The sequence below is a fragment of the Carcharodon carcharias genome, chromosome 4 (assembly GCF_017639515.1).
Source record: "Carcharodon carcharias isolate sCarCar2 chromosome 4, sCarCar2.pri, whole genome shotgun sequence".
NCBI classification, from domain to species: domain Eukaryota; kingdom Metazoa; phylum Chordata; class Chondrichthyes; order Lamniformes; family Lamnidae; genus Carcharodon; species Carcharodon carcharias.
In genome coordinates this window covers 96,971,775-96,993,899 of record NC_054470.1, presented here as the reverse complement: position 1 = coordinate 96,993,899, position 22,125 = coordinate 96,971,775, and the positions used below count along the sequence as shown (strand labels likewise).

The 22,125-nt window shown below is 41.7% G+C and overlaps 1 protein-coding gene across 3 annotated transcripts in view; it reads left to right on the top strand.

The window, feature by feature from the left end:
* Positions 1-22,125, top strand: part of LOC121277035 (E3 ubiquitin-protein ligase UHRF1-like) — a 158,194-nt gene that overhangs the window by 69,518 nt on the left and 66,551 nt on the right. For all 3 annotated transcript variants that reach the window (XM_041185948.1, XM_041185949.1, XM_041185947.1), the window contains one exon: positions 16,550-16,768. In XM_041185948.1, coding sequence (XP_041041882.1) covers positions 16,550-16,768 — 219 coding nt within the window. The remainder of the gene's footprint in view (positions 1-16,549; positions 16,769-22,125) is intronic.

Genomic DNA, 22,125 nt, shown 5'->3' with positions numbered 1-22,125 from the left:
CTTTTCTCAAAGGATCATGAATCTGTGGAATTCACTACCTCAGAGTGCAGTGGATGCTGGGATGCTGAATAAATTTAAGAAGAAGATAGACAGATTTTTAATCAGTAATGGGTTAAAAGGTTATGGGGAGAGGGCAGGAAATTGGAGTTGAGGATGAAATGAGATCAGCCATGATCGTAATGAATGGCAGGGCAGGCTCGAGGGGCTGAATTGCCTTCTCCTGCTCCTAGTTCTTATGTGGCGTGGGTATACCTACAGTGCTGTTAGGAAGAGAGTGCCAGGATTTTGACCCAGCGACAGTGAAGGAACGGCAATATATTTCCAAGTCAGGATGGTGAGTGACTTGGAGGGGAACTTTTAGGTGGTGGTGTTCCCATCTATCTGCTGCTCTTGTCCCTCTAAATAATAGCGGTCGTGGGTTTGGAAGATGCTGTTGAAGGAGCCTTAGTGAATGCCTGAAGTGCATCTTGTAGATGGTACACACAGCTACTACTGTGCATCGGTGGTGGAGGTTTGTGGATGTGGTACCAATCAAGTGGGCTGCTTTGTCTGGGCACCACACTTTAGGACAGATGTGACAGCTTTAGAAACGTTGTAGAAAAGATAACAGAATTGTTCCAGGGATGAGAGGGACTTCAGTGACATGAATAGATTGAGAAGCTGGAGTTACTTTCAGCAGAGAAGAAAAGGTTGAGAGGAAGTTTGGTAGGTTGTTCAGAATTGTGGGGGGATCTAGACTGAGTAGATAGAGAGAAACTGTTTCCATTGGTGGAAGATTCGAGAGCTAGAAAATGTTAAGGTAATTGGCAGAAGAACCAATGGAGCCATGAAGAAGAGCTTTTTTAGACAGTAAGCAGAAATGCACAGCTTGAGTGTGTTGGAGATAGATTCAATCGAGACTTTCAAGAGGGAACTGGATAAGTCATTGAAGAGAGAAAACTTGCAGGGCTATGGGGGAAGAACAGGCAAGTGGGAGTAACATGGTTACCATTGTAGACAGCACGAACATGATGGGGCAGATTAACTTTTCCTGTCTTGTAACCATCCTGTGATTTATTCTACGATTCTAGTTGGTGAGATGAGGGGAAAGTCCACCTGGAGAAAATAGCTTTCAATCAGATGGAAATTATAATTGTGGTACAAAATGGAGAAGGGGCAAGGAGGAGGAATTGGAACATGACATTTCTTGAAGCAGCAAAAATTTTGGTGTGAAGTTCATCTTGGGCAGTGGAGTAAAACAGGCAGTATCGGATAGGCTGCCCATTATATGTAGTGCCTGATGGGGCAGTCCCATTGCAATCAATCAAGTTAAATATGTGGTACCACATAGAGCAGAGCAGCCAATCTAATGCAGCCCATTTTGTGTTGTTGCCCAAGGTGAATTTCTAGCCATTTGCCTTTGGAGTACTTTGTTCCATTGATTCATATATTTATTTCTACCCCTGCCCTTCTGTCAGCGTTTTGAATCAGCATCTTGCGCTTGTGAAGCAAAACGAAAAACTTAGAGAAAAGAAGGCTCCCACCTGATTTGATGTTGTCTGATCTATACATTTCCAGGCTTTAATGTTTTATTTTATCTTGATGGGACCGGGCGGGGCTGACTGCAGGAGGTATGCTTAAAAAACTTTTAATGATGATGGAATGATCAGCGTGACGGGACTGTATCTTTTCAAGTTAGAGTGAGCGTATGGAAATTAGCACCCAGCTACTTTTGAATTATTAACTGAAGTTGATTGGGAAGTGATTAGCAAAAGAGATGTTGCCTTTTTAATCTATTGTAATTTCATACCACTGTGCCAAAGCCTGTTCCAGACTTGGTACTATTCGCAAGAACCCCAAGGATCAAGTGATGCAGCATTGTGAAATTGATTCTCGGATTTTTAGCCCTACAGCTGTCAGCATGAAGTGGCTCCGCAGCTGGAAACCGCAAAAACATGGAACACAGTTCTATTAAATAGTGTTTCCAAATGTTATGGTGGCATTTTATAGGGCCACGCTATACTTGTGCCCTACTTTCTGGAACTGAAGCAGCCACTGTCTTTTAATTAATTGTAAGGAGTTGTCTCATTCGCAACAAAACTCACTTGTGGAAGTTTGAGTATTTGGTAGAGAGATGACTGTGAATTTAATATTGAATCACCTCTTGGTGTCCAGTCATGCCTGAAGACAAAATGGGCAGTTGACTGGAACAATTAGTGTCCTTTGCACTTGTATTGATTTCCATTTTGAAAGTAAATATAATCCTAAAAAAAGGTCTCTCCTTGCTCCTTGCCACAAGTAGCTTACTCAGGTTTCTGAACTTGTGGGTGTTGATGGACCTGTGCTTGATCATTCATTAAGTTCCCAGTCATTAGGGGTTCACCTGCTGGAAGATAACAGGAAACCAGTTTACAAGTGTAATTGGGAGTTTCCTCCAAAGTTAAAGTGACTAATCGAGAGAACCCCTGAGTAAATTCCTGACAATTACAAGGGCCACCTTATTCAACAGCGTCCTAGCTTAGGCTGGTTCTGTGCTCAACTGGCAATGATGCGTAGGATCCAGTGCCTTAGTTTGTTGGGGCTAAAGGATCTGAGCTGCACGCTTGTTTCAGGGTGACCGAGTTGGTACAGAGACAGAGAACATCCAGAGATCATTGTTAAAATAAACATATGCTGTTTATTTGCAAACTAAACTCTACAACTATACTTGTGTACTCACTACATAATACTCTATCTTCACTCATTAGTGACTAACTCAAAACTCCGCATATAGAGAGAGCCCATGCTATTCTGCTGTTGTGTATTAAGGTCATGTAACCTTATTACAATGTTTGTCTTTAAGGTATATTACATATCAGATTACTACCTCCCTCCCCCTTTTCTAAAAAATACATTTTACAATTTTTCAATATATCAAGTTATTTACACAGATCATTTATTTAAAAAGTCAGTCTGGGGGTTTCCTTATGCATGTAGAACGTCTCCGCTTGCAGGTTCTACAGCAGGTACCTGTAAATTTTTTTCTTCGACTCTCTTCAAATACATTTGTACTTGGTTGAGTTCTCTCAACAGGAAATGTTGATTCAGTCTCTGGAATTTTGGTTTCTCCACTTCTTATGTGATCCATATCGTCTCATTATTTGATCCCTGACTTTCACGGCACTTATTTCACTGAACAACCATGCTGGTCCTTCTCTAAAATTTTTTACAAATACCTTCTCTCCTACATTAAATTTTCTGCCCTTACTGTGACAATCATGTCCCATTTTCTGACTCTCCTGCTTTCTCTCTACTTTACCCCACCCCCCCAAAGTTTGGCATAATTAGGGTCAGTCTTGACCGGAGACCACGCTTCATCAACAATTCCACAGGTGCAACACTTGTTGAATGAGGGGGGTTCTATAATGGAAAATAAATCGTGCTAATTTAGTCACAACCGAATCTCCAGATAATTTCTTCATACCATATTTGAACGTCTAAACTGCTCTCTCGGCGAGTCTATTTGAAGAAGGGTGGAAAGGAGATGTTTTCACATGAACAATACCATTGAGGCTTGTAAATTGGTCAAATTCAGCACTTGTGAACACTGTTCCATTATCTGATACTAGCATTTCAGGTAATCCATTTATAGTGAAGCTTTGTCGTAGCTTGTCTATTGTTGCTGAAGATGCGGGTGACCTCACTTCATATACATCGGTCCATTTTGAATGAGACTCAATGATAAGGAGAAACATTGTTCCCAGGGCTTCTTTTTCAATTTGTGAGTACTTTTTCTCTGCAGTACTAAGTGTTCTTGACACATATCCTATAGATCATACTGACCCATCATCCATTCGAAAAGCACTGCTCCCACTCCATAAGGTGATGCATCGCGCATTAATGTGAACTGTCTTTGGATCAAAATGTTCTCGCACTTTTGTGAAAGCTCCTTCTTGTGGTGTTTTCCATGACTGTCTCTGGTTTTTCTTGAGCGAGTAATACAGTCAGTTTTGTCGACAAATTAGGTGAGAAATGTGCATAGTAATTCATCATTCCCAAAAATGATTTCAATTCGGATGTATTCCTTGGCGCTGGGGCTTCTTTAATTGCTTTCATTTTTTCTTCAGTTGGATGTAGGCCTTGTGAATCTACCTTGTGACCTAAGTAAGTTACCTCTTTCGCTTGGAATGTGCACTTTTCCTTTTTCAATCTCACTCCAACCTGCGAAAAATGTTTCAGAACTTCTTCCACGACCTTCAAATGTTCCCTTTCAGTGAGTCCAGTTGCAAGAACGTCATCTAAATAAACTACAACATGAGACAATCCCTATTGTAAACTTTCCATGGTTCTTTGGAAAATGGCGCAAGCAGAAGATACGCCAAATGGTAAACAGGTGTATTGATACAATCCTTTTTGTGTATTTATGGTGACAACTTCCGGGATGCCTGCTGTAATTCCAATTGTTGGTAGGCATGACTCAAATCTAACTTTGTGTAAACTGTTCCACCTGCCAGCTTTGCATATAAATCTTCTATTTTAGGTGTGGTTGTCTATCCAATTTTGCCACTTTACTACTGTTAGTATATAGCCCCCACATATTCTAATGCTTCGGTCAGGTTTGAGAATAGGTACAATTGGAGCTGCCCACTCTGAAAATTTTACTGGTTGTATGACTCCTAGTTTTTCTAATCTGTCCAGTTTGGCATCGACCTTATCCCGCATTTCATAGAGTACAGGTCTTGCCTTCATGAATCTTGGTGTTGCCTCTGGATCTACATGGATTTTTTGTTTGTAACCCCTCAGTTTTTCCAAGTTCTTCCTTGAAAACTGAGGCATATTTTTGTAATAGCTGTGATAACCTATTGGTTCTTAGTTGACAGATTTCAGTCCATTCCAATTTAATTTCTTTCAGCCAGTTTTGACCGAGGAGACTAGGTCCCTCGCCTGCTACTACCATCGAGGGTAATCTCATTGTTTGACCTTCATAGTTTACTGTGTTTTACATATGCCCTTGGCTTGTATGTCGTCTCTTGTGTAAGTTCTTAATCTTTCATCAGTTCCTTCTAAGTTCAACTTACATTCTCCATGATTCAGGGTATTTGAACGTTGCTCACCACTCACTCACTGTAGTGGCTCCACCAGTATTCCCTTCCATTCTGAGAAACTTCTCATTCAGTCTCATGGTTACATAGGCCCTGTTCTTCCTACCTTTTAAATTATGCCATGAAAGGATGTCAGCATCTATTACTTCAGGCTTTTCAACGCTGTTTATCTCTATGGGTTTTTGATTTTATCTGCAAGTCTGCCTGATTCTGCCGTTAGTGTTTCATTGGGTGTCCATTACGATAGCAGAAGAAACATTCAATCTTTTTAAACCGTTTTTCATTACAGGGCTGTCTGCTTCCACCTCTGTCGCTATTATGTCATGTTTTTGATGCAAACTTTTCCTTTGTAATTTGTTTGCTAGCGGCGGCTGCTTCCACTTTAAAACAAAGCCCTGCACTTTCGCGCTCTTTTTGGTTGAGGCTCCATACCCAACATGGAGGACGGTGCCATTTTGCGCTGCTCAAATGGCTTCCAAGTCTCGCACTGCACCTTACATTGCCAGAGCAATTTCCAATGCCTTCTGAAAATCTAGATTTGATTCAGCCAGGAATCCCATTTTCATTTATTGCGGACACCAAACGATCTCTAAACATATCATAGATAGATGCACCAAACGCGCAATATTCAGCTAATTGCTTCAGACTTGCAGCATAACAAGCAACCCCCTCCTCCCCGCTACAGCTCTATTTCTTGAGTTAAATTCAAACCATTGCATTGTCACCAACAGCTTGGGCTGATAATGATTCTTTACAAGGTTCACAAAATCATCAAAACTTTTCAGCTTTGGGGCACTGGGCACCAACAGATTCTGAATTAGTCCGTATGTCTTACTCCCACATGTGGACAGAAGGATCACACGTCTCTTCTCCCCCGCAATGTCGTTTGCCTGGAGGAAGAACGTGAGGTATTCAACATAGTGAGACTGGTCTTCGGAGGTTGGATTGAAAGGCTCCACTCGTCCAAATTGCAGCATACTCTGAGGGGGTTACTACAACACTCAGAAGGAAATTTTCTTTTACCTACAACGACCATGCGAGGTACGGATTTCGGTTCTTCTGATTTCCTTTTTTTTTCTTGTTTTTTTTACCCTGTATTTTTACTGTGTCTTTTCAATCACTTACTCATCGCCAGCTTGTTGGATCCAGTGTCCTTGCTTTGTTGGGGCTAAAGGATCCGGGCTGCACGCTTGTTTCAGGGTGACGGATTTGGTATAGAGATAGAAAACATCCGGAGATCGTTGTTGGAATGAACACATGCTGTTTACTTACAAACTAAATTCCACAGCTATGCTTGTGTGCTCACAACATAAAACTCTATCTTCACTCATCAGTGACTAACTCAAGACTTTGCACATAGAGATAGCCCATGCTGCTCTGCTATTGTGTATTAAGATCATGTGACCTTACATGACAATGCTTGTCTTTGAAGGTGTATTACATATCAGATTACTACACATGTGCATGCACTTTCTATTGGGAATGGAAATATTGGCTCACGTTTCTCTTACTCTACAGCCCACCACAGGTCCTTGTGACCGCCTCTACCGTTGCTCTGGTTGAGATTGTCAATCTCTGGGAACACTGCAGATTGAACCCTCGACTAAACTGCTCTGGCTTTCAATATTTTATTTTAGTCAGTGCAGAGAAATAGACAACATGTTTGATCCACTCAGGAGGAAGACTTTCACGATTTATTCATGAGTCATGTTTTCCTTTCTTATGCAAGATTCTTATTCTCGCTCACTCATTCACCTTTTCCAGAACGGCTTTATCCAATTCAGGGTCGCAGGGCATCGGAGCCTATCCCAACAGGCAGTGGGTGCTAGGCACCAGGATGGGACGCACACATACAGACATACACATGGGTGGACAATTTACCGTAGCCAATCCACTTAACCAGCACATCTTTGGATGTTGGGAGGAAACCAGAGTACTCGGCAGAAACCCACACAGACACAGGGAGAACATGCAAACTCCACTTGGACAGACACAGGGGTCAGAATCTATCCCAACAAATCTTATCCTATTGTTCTTATATTTGTTGTTTAATAATGCTTACCCTGATTAGTCATGGTCCCCGAAGATTATGTTCAATCCATCTTGAATACATCAGTATCAACCTTACGGTATGTGTTTGGACAAAATCTGTCTGCTTCTGATTCATATTTGGAAGTGTCAAGTAACCTTCCTGAACCACATTGAAGGAACTCATTGTATTTTTTTTTTGAGAAACTGTGTTCCAGCTATATGTATCAATTACTTCTGTGGAAAAGCAGTCATGAACTGGTCTGTTAACCACCGTATGTGTGTATATGAATGCACAAATTTATGTGAACTCTGGTACATAGCAAGTATTGTGCCATGCGCTTGTGACCTATTAATTAAAAAATAAATCCTGGTGCGCTGGATGTCTGACGTGTACAAGTCCATCGCTTTGCTTGACCCTTCAAACCAAGCTATCAAGAAACCTACACATGGGAAAGTTCTCTTTTAATTCTCAGGAGTGCATGCATTGTGCACCTGCTTACCTGAGTCTGGAGAGACTTAGGCACAAGTCACCAGAACTTTGGTGAACTCCAGATGTGTACAGGGGTGCTGCTGGAATACAATAAGCTTAAACCATGTAGCGTACCACTAAACAATTCCTGGCAAGCTTCATATTGCTTGCTTGGCTTTGACCATTACATGTTTGGATTATCTGGAGTCTAATGGGAAGAGTCCCAGTCCCTAGTGACAAGTTTGTCACTCTCATGTTCCATGACTGAGTTAAAGACTGCTTGGTTAAGAACACCATGGAATACTGCAGCTCCCTCGGGTCCAATTCCAACAACAGAGTCTTACCATAGCGTTATAAAATCAGAAAAAGCTGGAAACATTTACTAGGTCAGGCAGAGAGAGGTATGAAGTTAACATTTCACACCTGTGAACTTTCATCAGAACAGTTCTAATGAAACGTTAGAATCCTGAAACATTAGCGCTGGGCTGGGTTTTACCGGGGAGGCAGAAGGGTCCCACCCCCGACTAAAACAGTCGGAAACCAACCGGCGAAAAAAAATGTCTGCACTGCAGCAATAATGCACTGTAGGCGACAACAACAAGGAAAGTGTGGGACTTCTGCCCCTGGAGCTGCTGGGCCAATCTAATTAGCCAACAGCTCTTGCAGTCTTGGCAGTGCCAGAGCTCAGTGGGCGCTGCCACGGCTGCAAGCAGGCCCAGGATGAAGGCCCCAATGGATCCCAGACTTGGGTAGGTCAGGAGTATTGGGCGGGGAGGAATCGGGCAACTTAGGGAAGGGGGGGGGGTGGGGATATGGGTTTTGCAGTGCAATTGGCAGCTGCAGGGGTAGGGGGGTAGGTTTTGCAGTGCAGGCATGGAGGAAAGAAGCCGGGGGCTACTATCTTCAGGGTGGGGTGCCTTCGATACGCAAAGGGCACCCCCATGATAATAGTACTCTTCCCCGCCCCCCATTCCTGCTCTTTTTAAAACCTTTTTGAAAGAATGGGCCACCCACTCCCGCCTGCCTGCCCACATCAACCATATTATAGCGTGGGCTGCGAAATATTGGAGCCAAAGCCTATTGACCGTTAATTATTTGTTTACATAAGGTGGGCGGGCTTCCGGTTATGGTGCCTGTCTGCCCCCTGCCCCCCCATATTATGGAGGACAGTTCAGGGCTGGTGAGAATATGGTAGGCTTGCTGCCCTCTCATATTTTACATGCCCCCCCCAACCCCACCAAAAACACAGCCTTGCCAGATGGTGGGAGAGGGGGCCTAAAATCCAGCCCTCTTTTTGTCCACAGATGCTGCCTGAGCAGCTGAGTGTTTCTAGTATTTTCTGCTTTTGTTTCAGATTTCCAGCGTCTTGCAGTATTTTGCTTTTGTATCACCGCGAGGTTGATTTTCCCCCCTTCATTGCGAAAGGATACAACAGGGCTGATGTCCTGCCTCCCTGCAATTACTTTTGTTTTCGGCCGTTATTGATCTTGTTCCTGGATCACGCACGTGAGCCAAATTAAGCACGCTTAGTGCTTCTGGAACAAAATAAAGAGACTTTTTTTTCCCAGACATGTCTTATACGCTGAAAGCTCAAAGCTACCTTGAAACTTCACTGTCATTGAAGAAAGACTAGAGAATGTTCTTCCCCTTTCTCAACACTATCCTGAAGAATTTTCCCTAGGCTGAAGTTGGCACCCATCACATTCTCCAGATTGCAATATAAATTAGTAATTGAGGTGGACGACCCATTTATTTGCCCGATCTTACCTTTTGCGAACTTCTCTTGAGTCATGAAAGCCGTGCTGTCAAACTTGAGGCCACCCAGCACTGTATTCCTCTGATTAGCCTGACGAGGAAAATGGTGGGTAGCAGCGTTGCCGCTTTTTTTTTTTGGAGCAACTGGGCAATTTATTCAAGTGCAAGGCCACTGTAAGTGTTTTTGCATGGCTGTGCGCACATGGTAATTTGAAGGAGCTGACTTGTGTTCAGCCTGCCTGGGGACTTGAGGGCTGCTGTGTGGCTGCTCAGCTTAGTGGGAACATTGGTGGGTAGAGTTCACTCAATCGCTAGGTGAGTCCACCAACAATGCAATACCTGTAGTGCCCACAGTGCTTCCTGAAACACCTGGGACAGGTTCCAGCTCCATTCACTACAATGCCATCCAACACAACATTGATAATGATATTGAATAGGGTGGGTGACCTTGCAATTCACTGCTTTTCGGAGTGAGAGAGCGGGTCGATGACTTTAATGTGCCCAGTCACAGACTTTGGAACAGGGCTGTTTCTCCCTGATAAAATCTGAAATCTGATCGTACACCGCCCAAGCTTCCAGCTTCTTCATTCATGAAGGCTGCACAACGATCTACAAAAAAAATCAGTGAAATAATATAATTGGATTTGCTCTGAAAGATGCAGAGTTCCAAAATCTTGTCTAAAATTACCACTTATTTTGCACATTTTTATAGTGGAGAAACCGATTGGGTTTTCCTGATCGCTCCAGAGGATTCGGCATCACTGCCAAAACAACTTAAACATCATCTTAAGAGACTCTGATATTAGCGAGAAACTGCAGTAATTTTCATGCTCAACTGGAAACCACTATCTTAATCAAAATCATAACCAAACTCTTAAATTATTAAGGAGTGTGCCTCAAATAGAATCCTATTAATTGGCCTCAAAATGTTGGCTCCCAAGTGAGTTGTTCTTCAAGACCATTGCCGTTCCCCACCCCTCAAATGGACTGACAGTTAAGAATTTGGTAGGAGTACAATTAATTGCCATCAAGCTATGAAAGTTCTGTCAGTCATCTGCCTTCAGCTGGATAGGTGAGATGGGCTGAGCCGTTTGTCCACTAAAATTTATGCAACTGGCTTGAAAATAAGCAGATCATTGAAGTATTTCAGTTACAGCTACCATTAATGCAAATATATTTTCATACTGTGTTTAATTCATGTACGCATTTAACTCCATTGTGAACTCAAATGATTCTTGCAGGTTTGTGAATCATAATAGAATCACAGAATCACACAGTGCAGAAGAGGCCCATCGGCCCATCGAGTCTGCACCGACACATGTGAAACACCTGACCTACCTACCTAATCCCATTTACCAGCACTTGGCCCATAGCCTTGAATGTTATGACGTGCCAAGTGCTCATCCAGGTACTTTTTAGAGGATGTGAATCTATTTGTTGGAACGCAAGGATAGCCCCTGACTTCTCCACTCCTTCGTCTTAAACCCCTCTACCCTGCCTCCTTAATCCTCACCTCCAACAACAAGTGCAGAGAGCTCATGGACTTTGCCACTTAAATTGAAACCATCTGATCAGCTGCCTCTAACTTCCCTCATTTTCCCAATCCATCATGCCAAACTTCTCCTTAGTTTTTCTCCTTCGTTTTCTTTAAAGCATTATTAACCTGCAGTTCTACTTTTAGTGATTATTGTATTTGTATTCCCAGACTCCTTTTGTTCCTCTACCCCATTTGGATGCTTATCTTCCAAGTAATATTTTCCCTCCTTACCTATCAAAATGTAATATCTCGCACATGATGAACTTAATTTGCCAAATATATGACTCTTCTGCAAGTTCATTAATGCCTTTCGTTGCATCATCCTCAGTATTGACTATTCCTGCAATCCAAAAAATTTAGAAAATGTGTTTTTGTTTCGAAAGCCTATATCGTCAATATAAATTGTGAACAAGAGTGGACTTGGCTTCTGGGATGCCATTTTTGCCATCCTGAACAGCTACCTTTTACCCTTAACTAGTTTTCTATCTTGTAGCCAGCAAGATATCCATTCTGCTACTTGCCCGCTGACTCTGGATTGTATGTCTGTTTTTCATCAGCCCATGTCCTCATTAGAGAGCATTGTATTATGGGAGTGAGTGATCTGAAATCCAACTGCCTCCACTGTTGAGAACTAAACTTGACAGCAGTGTCCTGGTCACGGTGCACAAGAGATTGAAAAACAATTAAAAGTCTGTTTAATATTAAGCTATAAAGTTAGCAGAATTAATTGAGAATCCAGCCTATTGTACTCAGAATCTTTGTTCAGATTTTTCTGGAAATTTTTGATGAGTTTGGCATTTTGTGAAGTGCACCAAGGCCACAATAGATTTGATTTTTTAGTTCCTTCAGTGCAGAGCAGATATTAATGTAAAAAATGAAAAATTCATTGCATTTGTTTAATATCTATGGACTCTATCTTGGTATAACAGTAAATCACTATAGAATCATCAAACTGCCACACAACATCCATTATCGTCAGACATTTGTTCTAGTTTGGGGTTGACTGTGTACGATTTCCTTGATTCCTCTATCTAAGCCCAAATGTTACAAACTCTACAAATGGATAAGATGGGACCTAAGATACCAAGTCTGCTGCTACTGGTCCATTCAATGTCAATAGTGGAACTAATGCTGCTCCAACTGCTTTGCAGCAGAATATTCTCCTTGCTACTCATCTGGGGAAATTGCAGCCACCTGATGGGACTGATCTGATTGTTGTAAATGGGGAATTTGGTGTTCGTGTGGTGTGTACAGAATTGCATTGTACTTGATTTGGGACCCAAATATGAATGCTATAGTTGGGGATTTGTCCTTAGCAAGTGCATTGCAAATTGGAAATGCTCAGCAGCTTTGGCAGCACCTAGGGAGAGAGAAAAACAGAGTTAACATTCCAGGTCAGTGACCAGTTCTTGATAAACGGTCATCGACCAGAAACATTGACTGTTTCTTTCCCCACGGATGTTGCCTGATCTGCTGAGTATTTTTCCAGACCTTCTGTTTTAGCTTTGCAACATGCGCAGCATTTTGCTCAATTGGGTTGCCAGAATTAACAAAATTCAGAAAAGAAATTGGACTTCAGATGCTAAAGAATTTCTGGAGCCAGTTAAAATTTTTTAATTTGTATTCCACCTTCATTCTTTCTGTTATAAAAGAAAATCAATTTGGTATTGAATCCAGTCTTTCAGTGCTGCCGACTTTATCTGCTCAGAGAAGTGAGACCATTTGCAGCAAATTTCTACCTTGCCTGCATTGCTAATTAACCTGGTGCTGTTACGCTGGTGTATATCAAACCTTGAATTGAGGAGATAGTATTCAATTGTTGCTCCCAATTAAGACAATAATTGATTACTTGTGCAATTCTTTTTCAGCTTTAAATTACTTTTCTTGGAGAAGCATTTGAGATTAAAACATCCCTCTTTCATGTATTCGTGGAAACAAGACCTGAATGACTTGTTTATTTTTCCCTTTTTATCATTAATTTAGAAATATTCTTCACTTTTTGGAATACTTTGAGGGTAAGGGTGTTGCCTAGCAGGAGAAGAAGAGGGAATTCTTCTCCAGGCAAATGAAAGCTTTATTTCTTTACCTTATTAAAAATCCTGCCCTCTGCCCCCACTCCACTCCTTGGGCTGCCTGACCAGTAATGTAACAACAAACAGGGGTCAGTGCTGCCAGTTAGCCGTACTCTATAAATAGAGGCACAACAGCAATGTTGTCTATGTCCTGTAGTGAGAGAAAGCTCTCAGGATTTTAGACACTTGACTTGTGGTATGGCTTATGTAAGTGTCTTTCTTTAGCATTGTTTAGGCCCACAACCCTGTCTGTTGTCTTCGTGGAGGAGAGAACGGGGTTTTGAATATCCCTAGCTATCCTGAATTGGCGTACCCAAATGGCTTCCACTTTGGAAGACAGTGAAGAATCAAATCGGAGTACGGGATTAGATTCATACATGGGCCTGACTGGGTAAGATTTCCTTTTCTCAAGGATACTGGTGAACAAGATTTTTCTGACAATCATGGTCACTTACCAGCTTTTTATTTCCATTTTTCTTTAAATGAACTCCACTGAAATGGTCAAACCATGATTGGATTTGAACTTGTTCTTTGGATTACTCGTCCAGAACCAAAACCCCTACTCTACATGCTTGTCAACCATTACTTAAAACTATAGGCCCTATATTTCAACTTAGCCCTTTTGAATTGTTCTGTGGAAGCTAGGATAGCCCTGTTTCCTATCACATTCTGTTACTTTCCCTGACTGACCAGCACAAGAGGGGGGAAAGTGAAGAGAATGTTGGCCAGAGATATATGGAGCAGAGGGCTGTCAAATGCCACAGGTGAAATCTGTTCTTGTGCTTCTTCAGTGGTCAGGGAGAATGGTTTAAGCTGACATCAGCAGCCTTTAGCACGTAAGGAGAGCAGAGTGGAAGCACCATAGAGTGCATGTTGTGGAGTGGAGTATCATCTCCTGTTCATATATAATTCTGTTTTTTCTGATCTTTTAGTTTGTAGATTCCACTTGGATGCAAGCAACTGTGGCTTTATGTAACTGGACTTAAAACATTAGACCAGGAGTAGGCCGTTCATTCCCTCAAGTCTGTTCTGCCATTCATTTTGATCATGGCTGATGTGTACCTTAACTCCATTTACGCACTTTTATTCCATCTCCCTTGATAATCTTACTAACAAAAATCTCAACAACTTCAGTCTTTAAAATTTCAAATAGAGGAGAGTTACAGTTTTCCAAGATGCTTTCTGTGGGAAATTTTGGTTCTTGGTTTAACAGCTAAATGGCAAAGCTCTAATTTTTAAATTTGTACTCCCTTGTGTTGGATTCCCCCACGTGAGTAAGTGGCTTCTCCATATCAGCCTTAACAAACCCCTTAATCTCTTCAATACCTCGATTAGCTCACCTCCCAAACTCGAGGGAATAAAGTCACATTTTTGCAGCTGTTCCTCAGAACTGAACGCTTGGTATCATTCTGGTGAATCTAACACTGTACCCTATCAAGACCATTGTAGACTTTCCCGAGGTTCAGATCCCAAAACTAATCACAATGTTCCAGATGGAGTCTGATCCAGGATCGAAACGATTAAAGCATCACTTCTTCATTTTTGTATTCCAAGCCTCTTGAGATAAAGGTCAGAATTCCCTTGGCCTTTTGTACACAAGCTCTTAGTGATCGATGTACACAGACACCTCAATCCCTTTGCTCTCCACACAGCTCCTATTTTCTCATTCAGAAAATAGTGTGATTTATCTTTCTTGGCTACACAGTAGTTAGAATTTTTATCGAAATTGAAATCCAGGTGTCGCTGTTTCGCCCGCTCACTTAGTCTCTCTGCACCCCTTTATAAATTCCCACTCCCATCTTCACAACTTACTGTGTCTCCTGAATTAGTGCCATCTGCAAACTTGGAAGATACAACTCTATTCCTTCGCCAAGTTAGTTTAAAAAGCTTTAGACATGCCTGGGGAACACAGTTTGTCACATCCCACTAATCAGAGAGACTAGTCCCTTTTCCTTAACAAAAACAAAAATACCTGGAAAAACTCAGCAGGAACACAGTTAACGTTTCGAGTCCAAATGACTCTTCAACAGAACTAAGGAAAAATAGAAACGAGGTGAAACCCTTATCCTTAACCTGCCTTTCACCTTTCAACCAAGTACCAACCCACATCAACAGAATACTTCCAATTCCAAGTGTGCTCATTTTTGCTAAAAATCTATTGTAAAGAATGTTACCGAATATGCTCTGGAAATCAATAGTCGTAACATCAGTATCCACCATGTTAACAACCTAAAATAAAACAATCAACTAAATTATTCAGACTTGACAACCTTGCCCCTCCCCAAGCAAATCATGAATGCTTGCCATGTCTCCAGTCAGTCACTCAGTCTCTGACAATAGGATCCAGCTACTTTCCCACAATTGATGTTAAATTGAAAAACCTGTAGTTGTCCAATCCAAATGCACAATCTCTGAATCTAGAGAGCTTTCGAAAACTATGACGAACACAACTGCAATTTACTGACCCTATTTCCTTTAACACCCCTGGGATGAAACCATCACGTCTTGGAGATTTGTCTATTTTAAAATAAAGTCCCATTATTTTCTGTATTGCCATTTTAAAAAAAAGTACCAAATCTGCAAAGTTTGCACTAAAATTACCATGGAGCTTGTTTCCACTGGGCATCAATATTTACACGTTGTAAAATGTGGCAGTTTGAGGGAAAGATGGTTTTGCCCAACAGTGTTTTTAAATGAATAGAATGGGACAAACAAAGTGAACTATAATAATACAGAAAATCCTGGAAATAGTCGGCAGGTCAGGCAGCATCTGTGGGGAGAAACAGTGTTAACATTTCACATCAGTGACCTTTCATCAAATTAAGTGAACTGAAGTTGGATTAGTTGCTGATTAGCATAGTATTCTAACCTCTTGGTCCTTAGGGGTTTGCAGAAGAGGACGCTTTATTTAATCTTGGGGATAATTTGTTTAAAGAAAATGGTTATAGTGGGTTATGTGATGCAAGAAAAGCTTTGCCCGAAAACATTGGTATCAAGATGTGGAACCACAGCATTTCCTTTGAAAATTCTCTTGGACGAGTGTGGTCTCACCAAAATTTCAAAATTCTGTAAGGTAGATTGATTGGGACATGATCTGTTAACTCGACGATCTTAACTTGGGACTTCGATAGCTGTGACCATTATTTACAGTTTCAGAGATTTTCTTAAGTTGGTCAGCATCTTTGTTCCAACTGGGTTGGGACTGATGCACTGTTGTAGGATGTTAAGGGTGATTTTGAGTTTTGTATCACTATGGAATTTTTCAACTTTCAGCTGGTATATGTACCTTTGGGGTGCTTTGCAGGTTAGAATGACTGCATACAGACACACTGGTTAACATTTATCCATTGTCATGTGGCTAATTCACTATGGGATATTCTAACTTCTGGGTTGACTTGCAACAACATTACATTTCCAATTTATAGGAATGATCAGATAAGCTATATTATCTTGTAACATTGCTGTTTTAATAAACCAAGAGAAATTTTCAAATCAACTATATATTTGGCTTGATGAGTTGAGACATTCATGGTTTAAGGAAGAAAGTGTTTTTTTATTGTTCACTCTTGGTCTGAAAATTTGAATTTTGTGTTTAACATTTAGTTTTTTTTCTCCCTGTCTCCAGTTATCCAGAGAACGGTATAGTGGGAATGTGTGCAGAAAATGTTCGGCCACGAGCTAGGACAGTTTTGAAGTGGGATCAGCTTCAAATAGGACAAGCTGTGATGGTAAATTACAATTTGGAGATACCAGAGGAACGTGGTTTCTGGTTTGATGCAGAAGTTACCGCTCTGAAGGAGACATCAAGGACAAATAAAGAAATCTTTGTTAAAATTCTTTTGGGGTAAGCATTCGTTGGCATGCAGTGCAGAATGTTTACGTTTGCTGTGAATATGGATTATAAAACAGTGGTGCTTTCATACTATCTGCTGCATTATAACGGAGGATATCGTGTCTGTGAGTATGATAAAACTTTTATATCAATAAGAATAAGACAGCACTGTTGTAATTCTGTGATGCACTATTGTTAGCTTGTATCTCACTTCTTTAAAAAAAGGAAAACTGCACGTTTTAAGGAATAAACAAAATGTTTCACCCTAGCCCAGCGAGATTGTTTCTGCACCAACAGTAACAGTTAAGGGCAAGCCCAAATGCTGGGAAGATTAAAAGATCAACCATCTGATGGAAAGGTTATCAACCCAGCATGCAGATAGAATAGTGTAAGATTTGGTACGTCTGACTTAAGGATGTACAGGCATCTACTGTATCTATTTACTGCAAGCAGCTAACTCAATTTATTGCATGATCAACTGATTACCTGTCTGCTTGCAGATCCTAATGTCAGATAAGTATCAACTGTAATTTCATCTGAGTTGAAATGTGGGCAATATGTGTCTGCTGTCTTATAATATTCAATTATGGCACTGAATGCATAGGCAAAGTTAGACTTTATGAAATAACCCCCAGTCATTTGATTGGAATGGAGAAATGTCCTATAATCTAAATGTCTGGACAGGACAATAACCTGTACTGTCTTTGCTCATTCTATAACATTTACAGCCAGAGCCGTATGCTGAAATAAGTGCTGTAATTTTGTCCACAGGCTCAGTGTCTTTTTTTTTTAATTTTGAGAAGTATTTTGTGACATTTGTGAGAAGGCACCTAAAAAAAAATCCAGAATGCTTTGTGGCTGATACTATTCATTTCTCTCAAGGATTTAATCAGTTGGAGAGATCAGTGCATGCCTAATGACTACAACAACATAAAAGCACAGTACTGCAGCTGCTGGGAATCTGAAATAAAAACAGAAAATGCTGGTTGTACACAGCAAGTCGGGCACCACCTATGGAGAGAGAAATAAAGTTAACGCTTCAGGCTGATGACCATTTAATGGCATTACCGTCACTGAATTGCCCACTGCCAACATCCTGGGGGCTATCATTGACCAGGAACTGAACTAGACCAGCCATATAGATATTGTATAAATACAAGTAACATTCGCTCCACACAAGTGTCAGGCAATGACCATCTCCAACATGAGAGAATCTTAACTATCACCTCTTGACGTTCAGTGGCATCATCATTGCTGAGTCCCCCAATTATCAACAGCCTGGGACTTACCATTGACCAAAAACTGAACGGGACTAGCCATGTAAATACTGTGGCTACATGAAAAAGTCAGAGGCTAGGAATCCTGCAGTGAGTAACTCACTTCCTGACTCCCCAGAGCCTGTCCACCACCTACAAGGCACAAGTCAGGAGTGTGATGGATTACTCCCCACTTACCTGGATGAGTGCAGCTCCCACAACACTCAAGAAGCTTGACATTATCCAGGACAAAGCAGCCCACTTGATTGGCACCCCATCTGCAAACAGTCACTCCCCTCACCACTGACGGACAGTAGCTGCAGTGTGTACCATTTACAAGAAGCACTGCAGAAACTCACCAAGGCTCCTTAGACATCACCTTCCAAACCCACGACCACTACCATCTAAAAGGACAAGGGCAGCAGATAGATGGAAACACCACCACCTGGAAGTTCCCCTCCAAGATACTCACCATCCTGACTTGGAAATATACCGCCATTCCTTCATTGTCACCGAGTCAAAATCCTGGAACTCCCTACCTAACAGCACCGTGGTGTACCTACACCACATGGACTGCAATGGTTGAAGAAGGCAGCTCACCACCATCTTCTCGAGGGAATTTAGGGACAGGTAATAAATGCTGACCTAGTCATTGACACCCACATCCCATGAATGAATAAAAATGAACCATGGTTACAAGAGTATGTCAGAGGCTGGGACTGTTGTGGCAAAGTGCACCGAGCACCATGGGAAAATTTTAACTTGGGGGTATGGGGGGGTGTTGGTTTTGGGCATGGGTGTTTGGTTAAACCACTGAAAAATGCTGACAGGTTGGAATCCCAAAAGGATCTCGACCACATGGGGTTTCAAAACAAGAGGAAAACCCTTGTGGAGCTGTCAGGTGACTTATTTAAATAATCAGTTAATTGAGTCTTTAAACCTGAAACTGGCTTTACCAGCTAGTGAACCAGTTTCTCGAGTTGTGTGGAATTCGCCAGCATCAACTAGATGAGGCCAGAGTGGGGAGTCATTGTTTAATGAAATTGATGGGCTAAAAAGTCTTTAATAGTGGAATTGCATAGCTGCAGCCTGTCTAGGGGAAAGACTTGTGTTCCCACTGCATCAGAGGTGATTTCCAATATTTTGGAAGTCTCTTCACCTATCTTGGACTTGCTTCCCTTGATTTTAATTCCCTGTTGTCAGCCTTCACCAGAAAGGGAGCAGCTTATTCAGTTCTACTTTGGACCTCTGAGGAAGAGCAGCACCAGTAGCAGCTGCTTTCCGCTCAGCCACATGCTGGTACACAGGGCAGAGGGGGTGGACATAAAGATTCAGCTCTAAGGAGCTGATATCCACAGCCCACCCCACACCCCGTGCCAAAAACAGAATCTCCAGCCAAGGATCAGCTTTCTGGAAATGGCTCAGCACCAGTGCCTTGTGAGGCTCAGGCTTTCACAGCAGGTCATTGTTAACATCTGTAACCTCCTGGAACAAAGCTTTTTCTCATTGGATCAGTTGTGTGTGCATTGTCAGTGGTAGTCAAGGTGTGGCTTACCACTCCACGGTCATTCCTGATTCTCTGTCTTGTGTGGTCTCTTCTGCAAGACAAAACCATTGTTATGATTGTGAAAAATGGATTCTGTGGAGAGGAGGAAAGGACTTTTTGGAGGGTGACTGAGAGGCATGAGTGTGAGATGGCACAAAGTTGAGGGTGAGTGTCAGTGTTGGTTGTTTAGGTAAGATGTGAGGAGCTGCCGTGAAAAAGGAATGAGTTGAACTATTGGTCTGAGGAGTGTTGTACAGAATAATGTTGAGATGTCAGCGCGTGGGGGTTGGCGCCTGAAAATGGGAAAACACCACTCATCTTTCCTGCCTTCCTGAGATAATTAAAGCTCTTGGGACCCTAGATGCAGGTTTGAAGGGCCACACTCTCCCTGTTCATTTCCTTACTCACTTCCATCCATATCTCATAGAAAAAACAGAATTCTGCTAATACTGGAAATACTCAGCAGGTAGCATCTGTGGGGTGAGAAATATAGAGTTAACATTTCAGGTTGAGACCTTTCATCAGAACTGGGAAAAGTTAGAAATGTAATAGGGTTTGAACAAGGAGTGGCTGGGACAAGGTCAAAAGGAAGATCTGCAATGGGATGAAAGGCAGCAGAGATTGAATGATTGAAAGAGCTAGTCTTCCAGGCCCAAAGAGATTGGTGATGGGGTAAGAAAAGAAACAAAAGATGTGCCTAGAGCAGGTGTGCTGCTGACTAAAAGGAAAAAAAATGAAACAAACAGAAAAAGAAACAAAATGGGTGGACAGAGTTTTCGGTCTGAAATTGTTGAATTGAATGTTGAGGCCTGAGGCTGTGAAGTGCCTAATCAAAAGATGAGGTGCTGTTCCTTAATCTTATAATGAGCTTGAATGAAATGGTACAGCAGGCCAAGGACAGAGATGTCAGCATGAGAGCAAGGTGGGGAATTAAAATGACAGTACACTGGAAGCTCTGGGTCAAAACTGAGGTGTTCCACAAAATGGTCAGACAATCTGTTTGGTCGCCCGATGTAGAAGAGACCACGTTGTGAGCAATGAATATAGTGGACTGGATTGAAAGAATTACGTGTAAATCGTGGCTTCACCTGGAATGAATGTTTGGGGCCTTAGATGGTGAGGCAGGAGGAGGTAAAAGGGCAGGCACTACATCTCCTGTGTTTACATGGAAAGGTGCTGTGGGAAGGGGATGGGGTGATTGAGGAGTGAAACCAGGGTATCACGGAAAGAACGATCTCTTTGAAAAGCTGAAAGTGGAGGGGAAGATATAAAGATATCGCAATTCCTGCACACATTTTAAGGGCCTTCAGACTGTCCTGAGTTCAGCAAATACAATAGAGATTGAAAATAATTGGAAGTTTGAGGTTATATAATTCTGATTGTTAATTAGATCTAAAATTCAGATAAAAAGTGAATCGGGTTTAGAAATGCTAATGTTTATCTTATGCAGTTTTTGCTTTAAGTATGTCACTTGAAGTAAATATTCCTCAACTGGAAACCTCAACTGGAAACCTCAGAAGTGGCACCATACTGCTGTCCAATCACATTGTCGAAGTAAAACCACTGTTTCTCAAAGGTCATTTTTCTTTTTGTGCGCCAGCCACGGCTTGCAATGCATGTTTCAGAATGAAATCATGCTTGGCTGGTGGATGTGGGGAAGTTTCTACTCTCATTTGGCTTGGGCTGAAGATGTTCTGCTTTCCATCTCTGACATTCCTGTTTGCAGTGTTTCCTTTTGAGCTTGCTTGAACTTTCTACAACTAGATCCACCATCCTGATAAAATGATCAACAGCAGTAGATATAATACAAAGTCAGCGACCCTTCCCTAGCTCGACAGAGAGAAGTATGGGAAAATAAGATTAGCCTCAGAAATTTGGGTAAGTGATAAAGGTGATATAGCTCTTTCAAAACACCATCATTGTCTTTCCTCACAAACTATGCCTCATCTCCCAAGCTTTTGAACATGTTGTTCCTTCCCACATTACACTTATCTCTCCTGTAGTCAGGAACAAATTGGCTCCAACCAGAATCTGTAGCATCTGAAGATGTTTAATTTTCTCCAGCTAATATTTAGGATGATTGAAGCCGTTGCCTTAAAACTCTGGCACAAACTAGCCTCTCCCAACAGATGTACTCCTGATAGCTAGTTGATGAAGAAACCAGAGCCTGTCCTTACTTGGAATAGATTTAATCACAGAGTGAAACATTACAGGTATATATCTCCTGACTTCACTTTATTCCTGTGCCAGTAAGTGTCTCTTTTATATGCTCAAATAAGTATATAATCAATGCTGTCCACCTGTACATACTTAACCTCAATTGATATAATTAACACCAATCATTGGCTCGCCTGGCTCAAAACCTCAGCATAGGCTTGGCCTAAATGGCCAAGTGGTTATGGTACTGGGTTTGTAACCCCAAAATCAAGAGTTCAAATCTCACAATGGCAAACTATGAAACAATGTAACTTCATCTGAAACAGATGGAAACGGGTTTGTACTCGAAAGAGTTACAGCTACTAGCTTGGCCTAAATGGCCAAGTGGTTATGGTACTGGGCTTGTAACC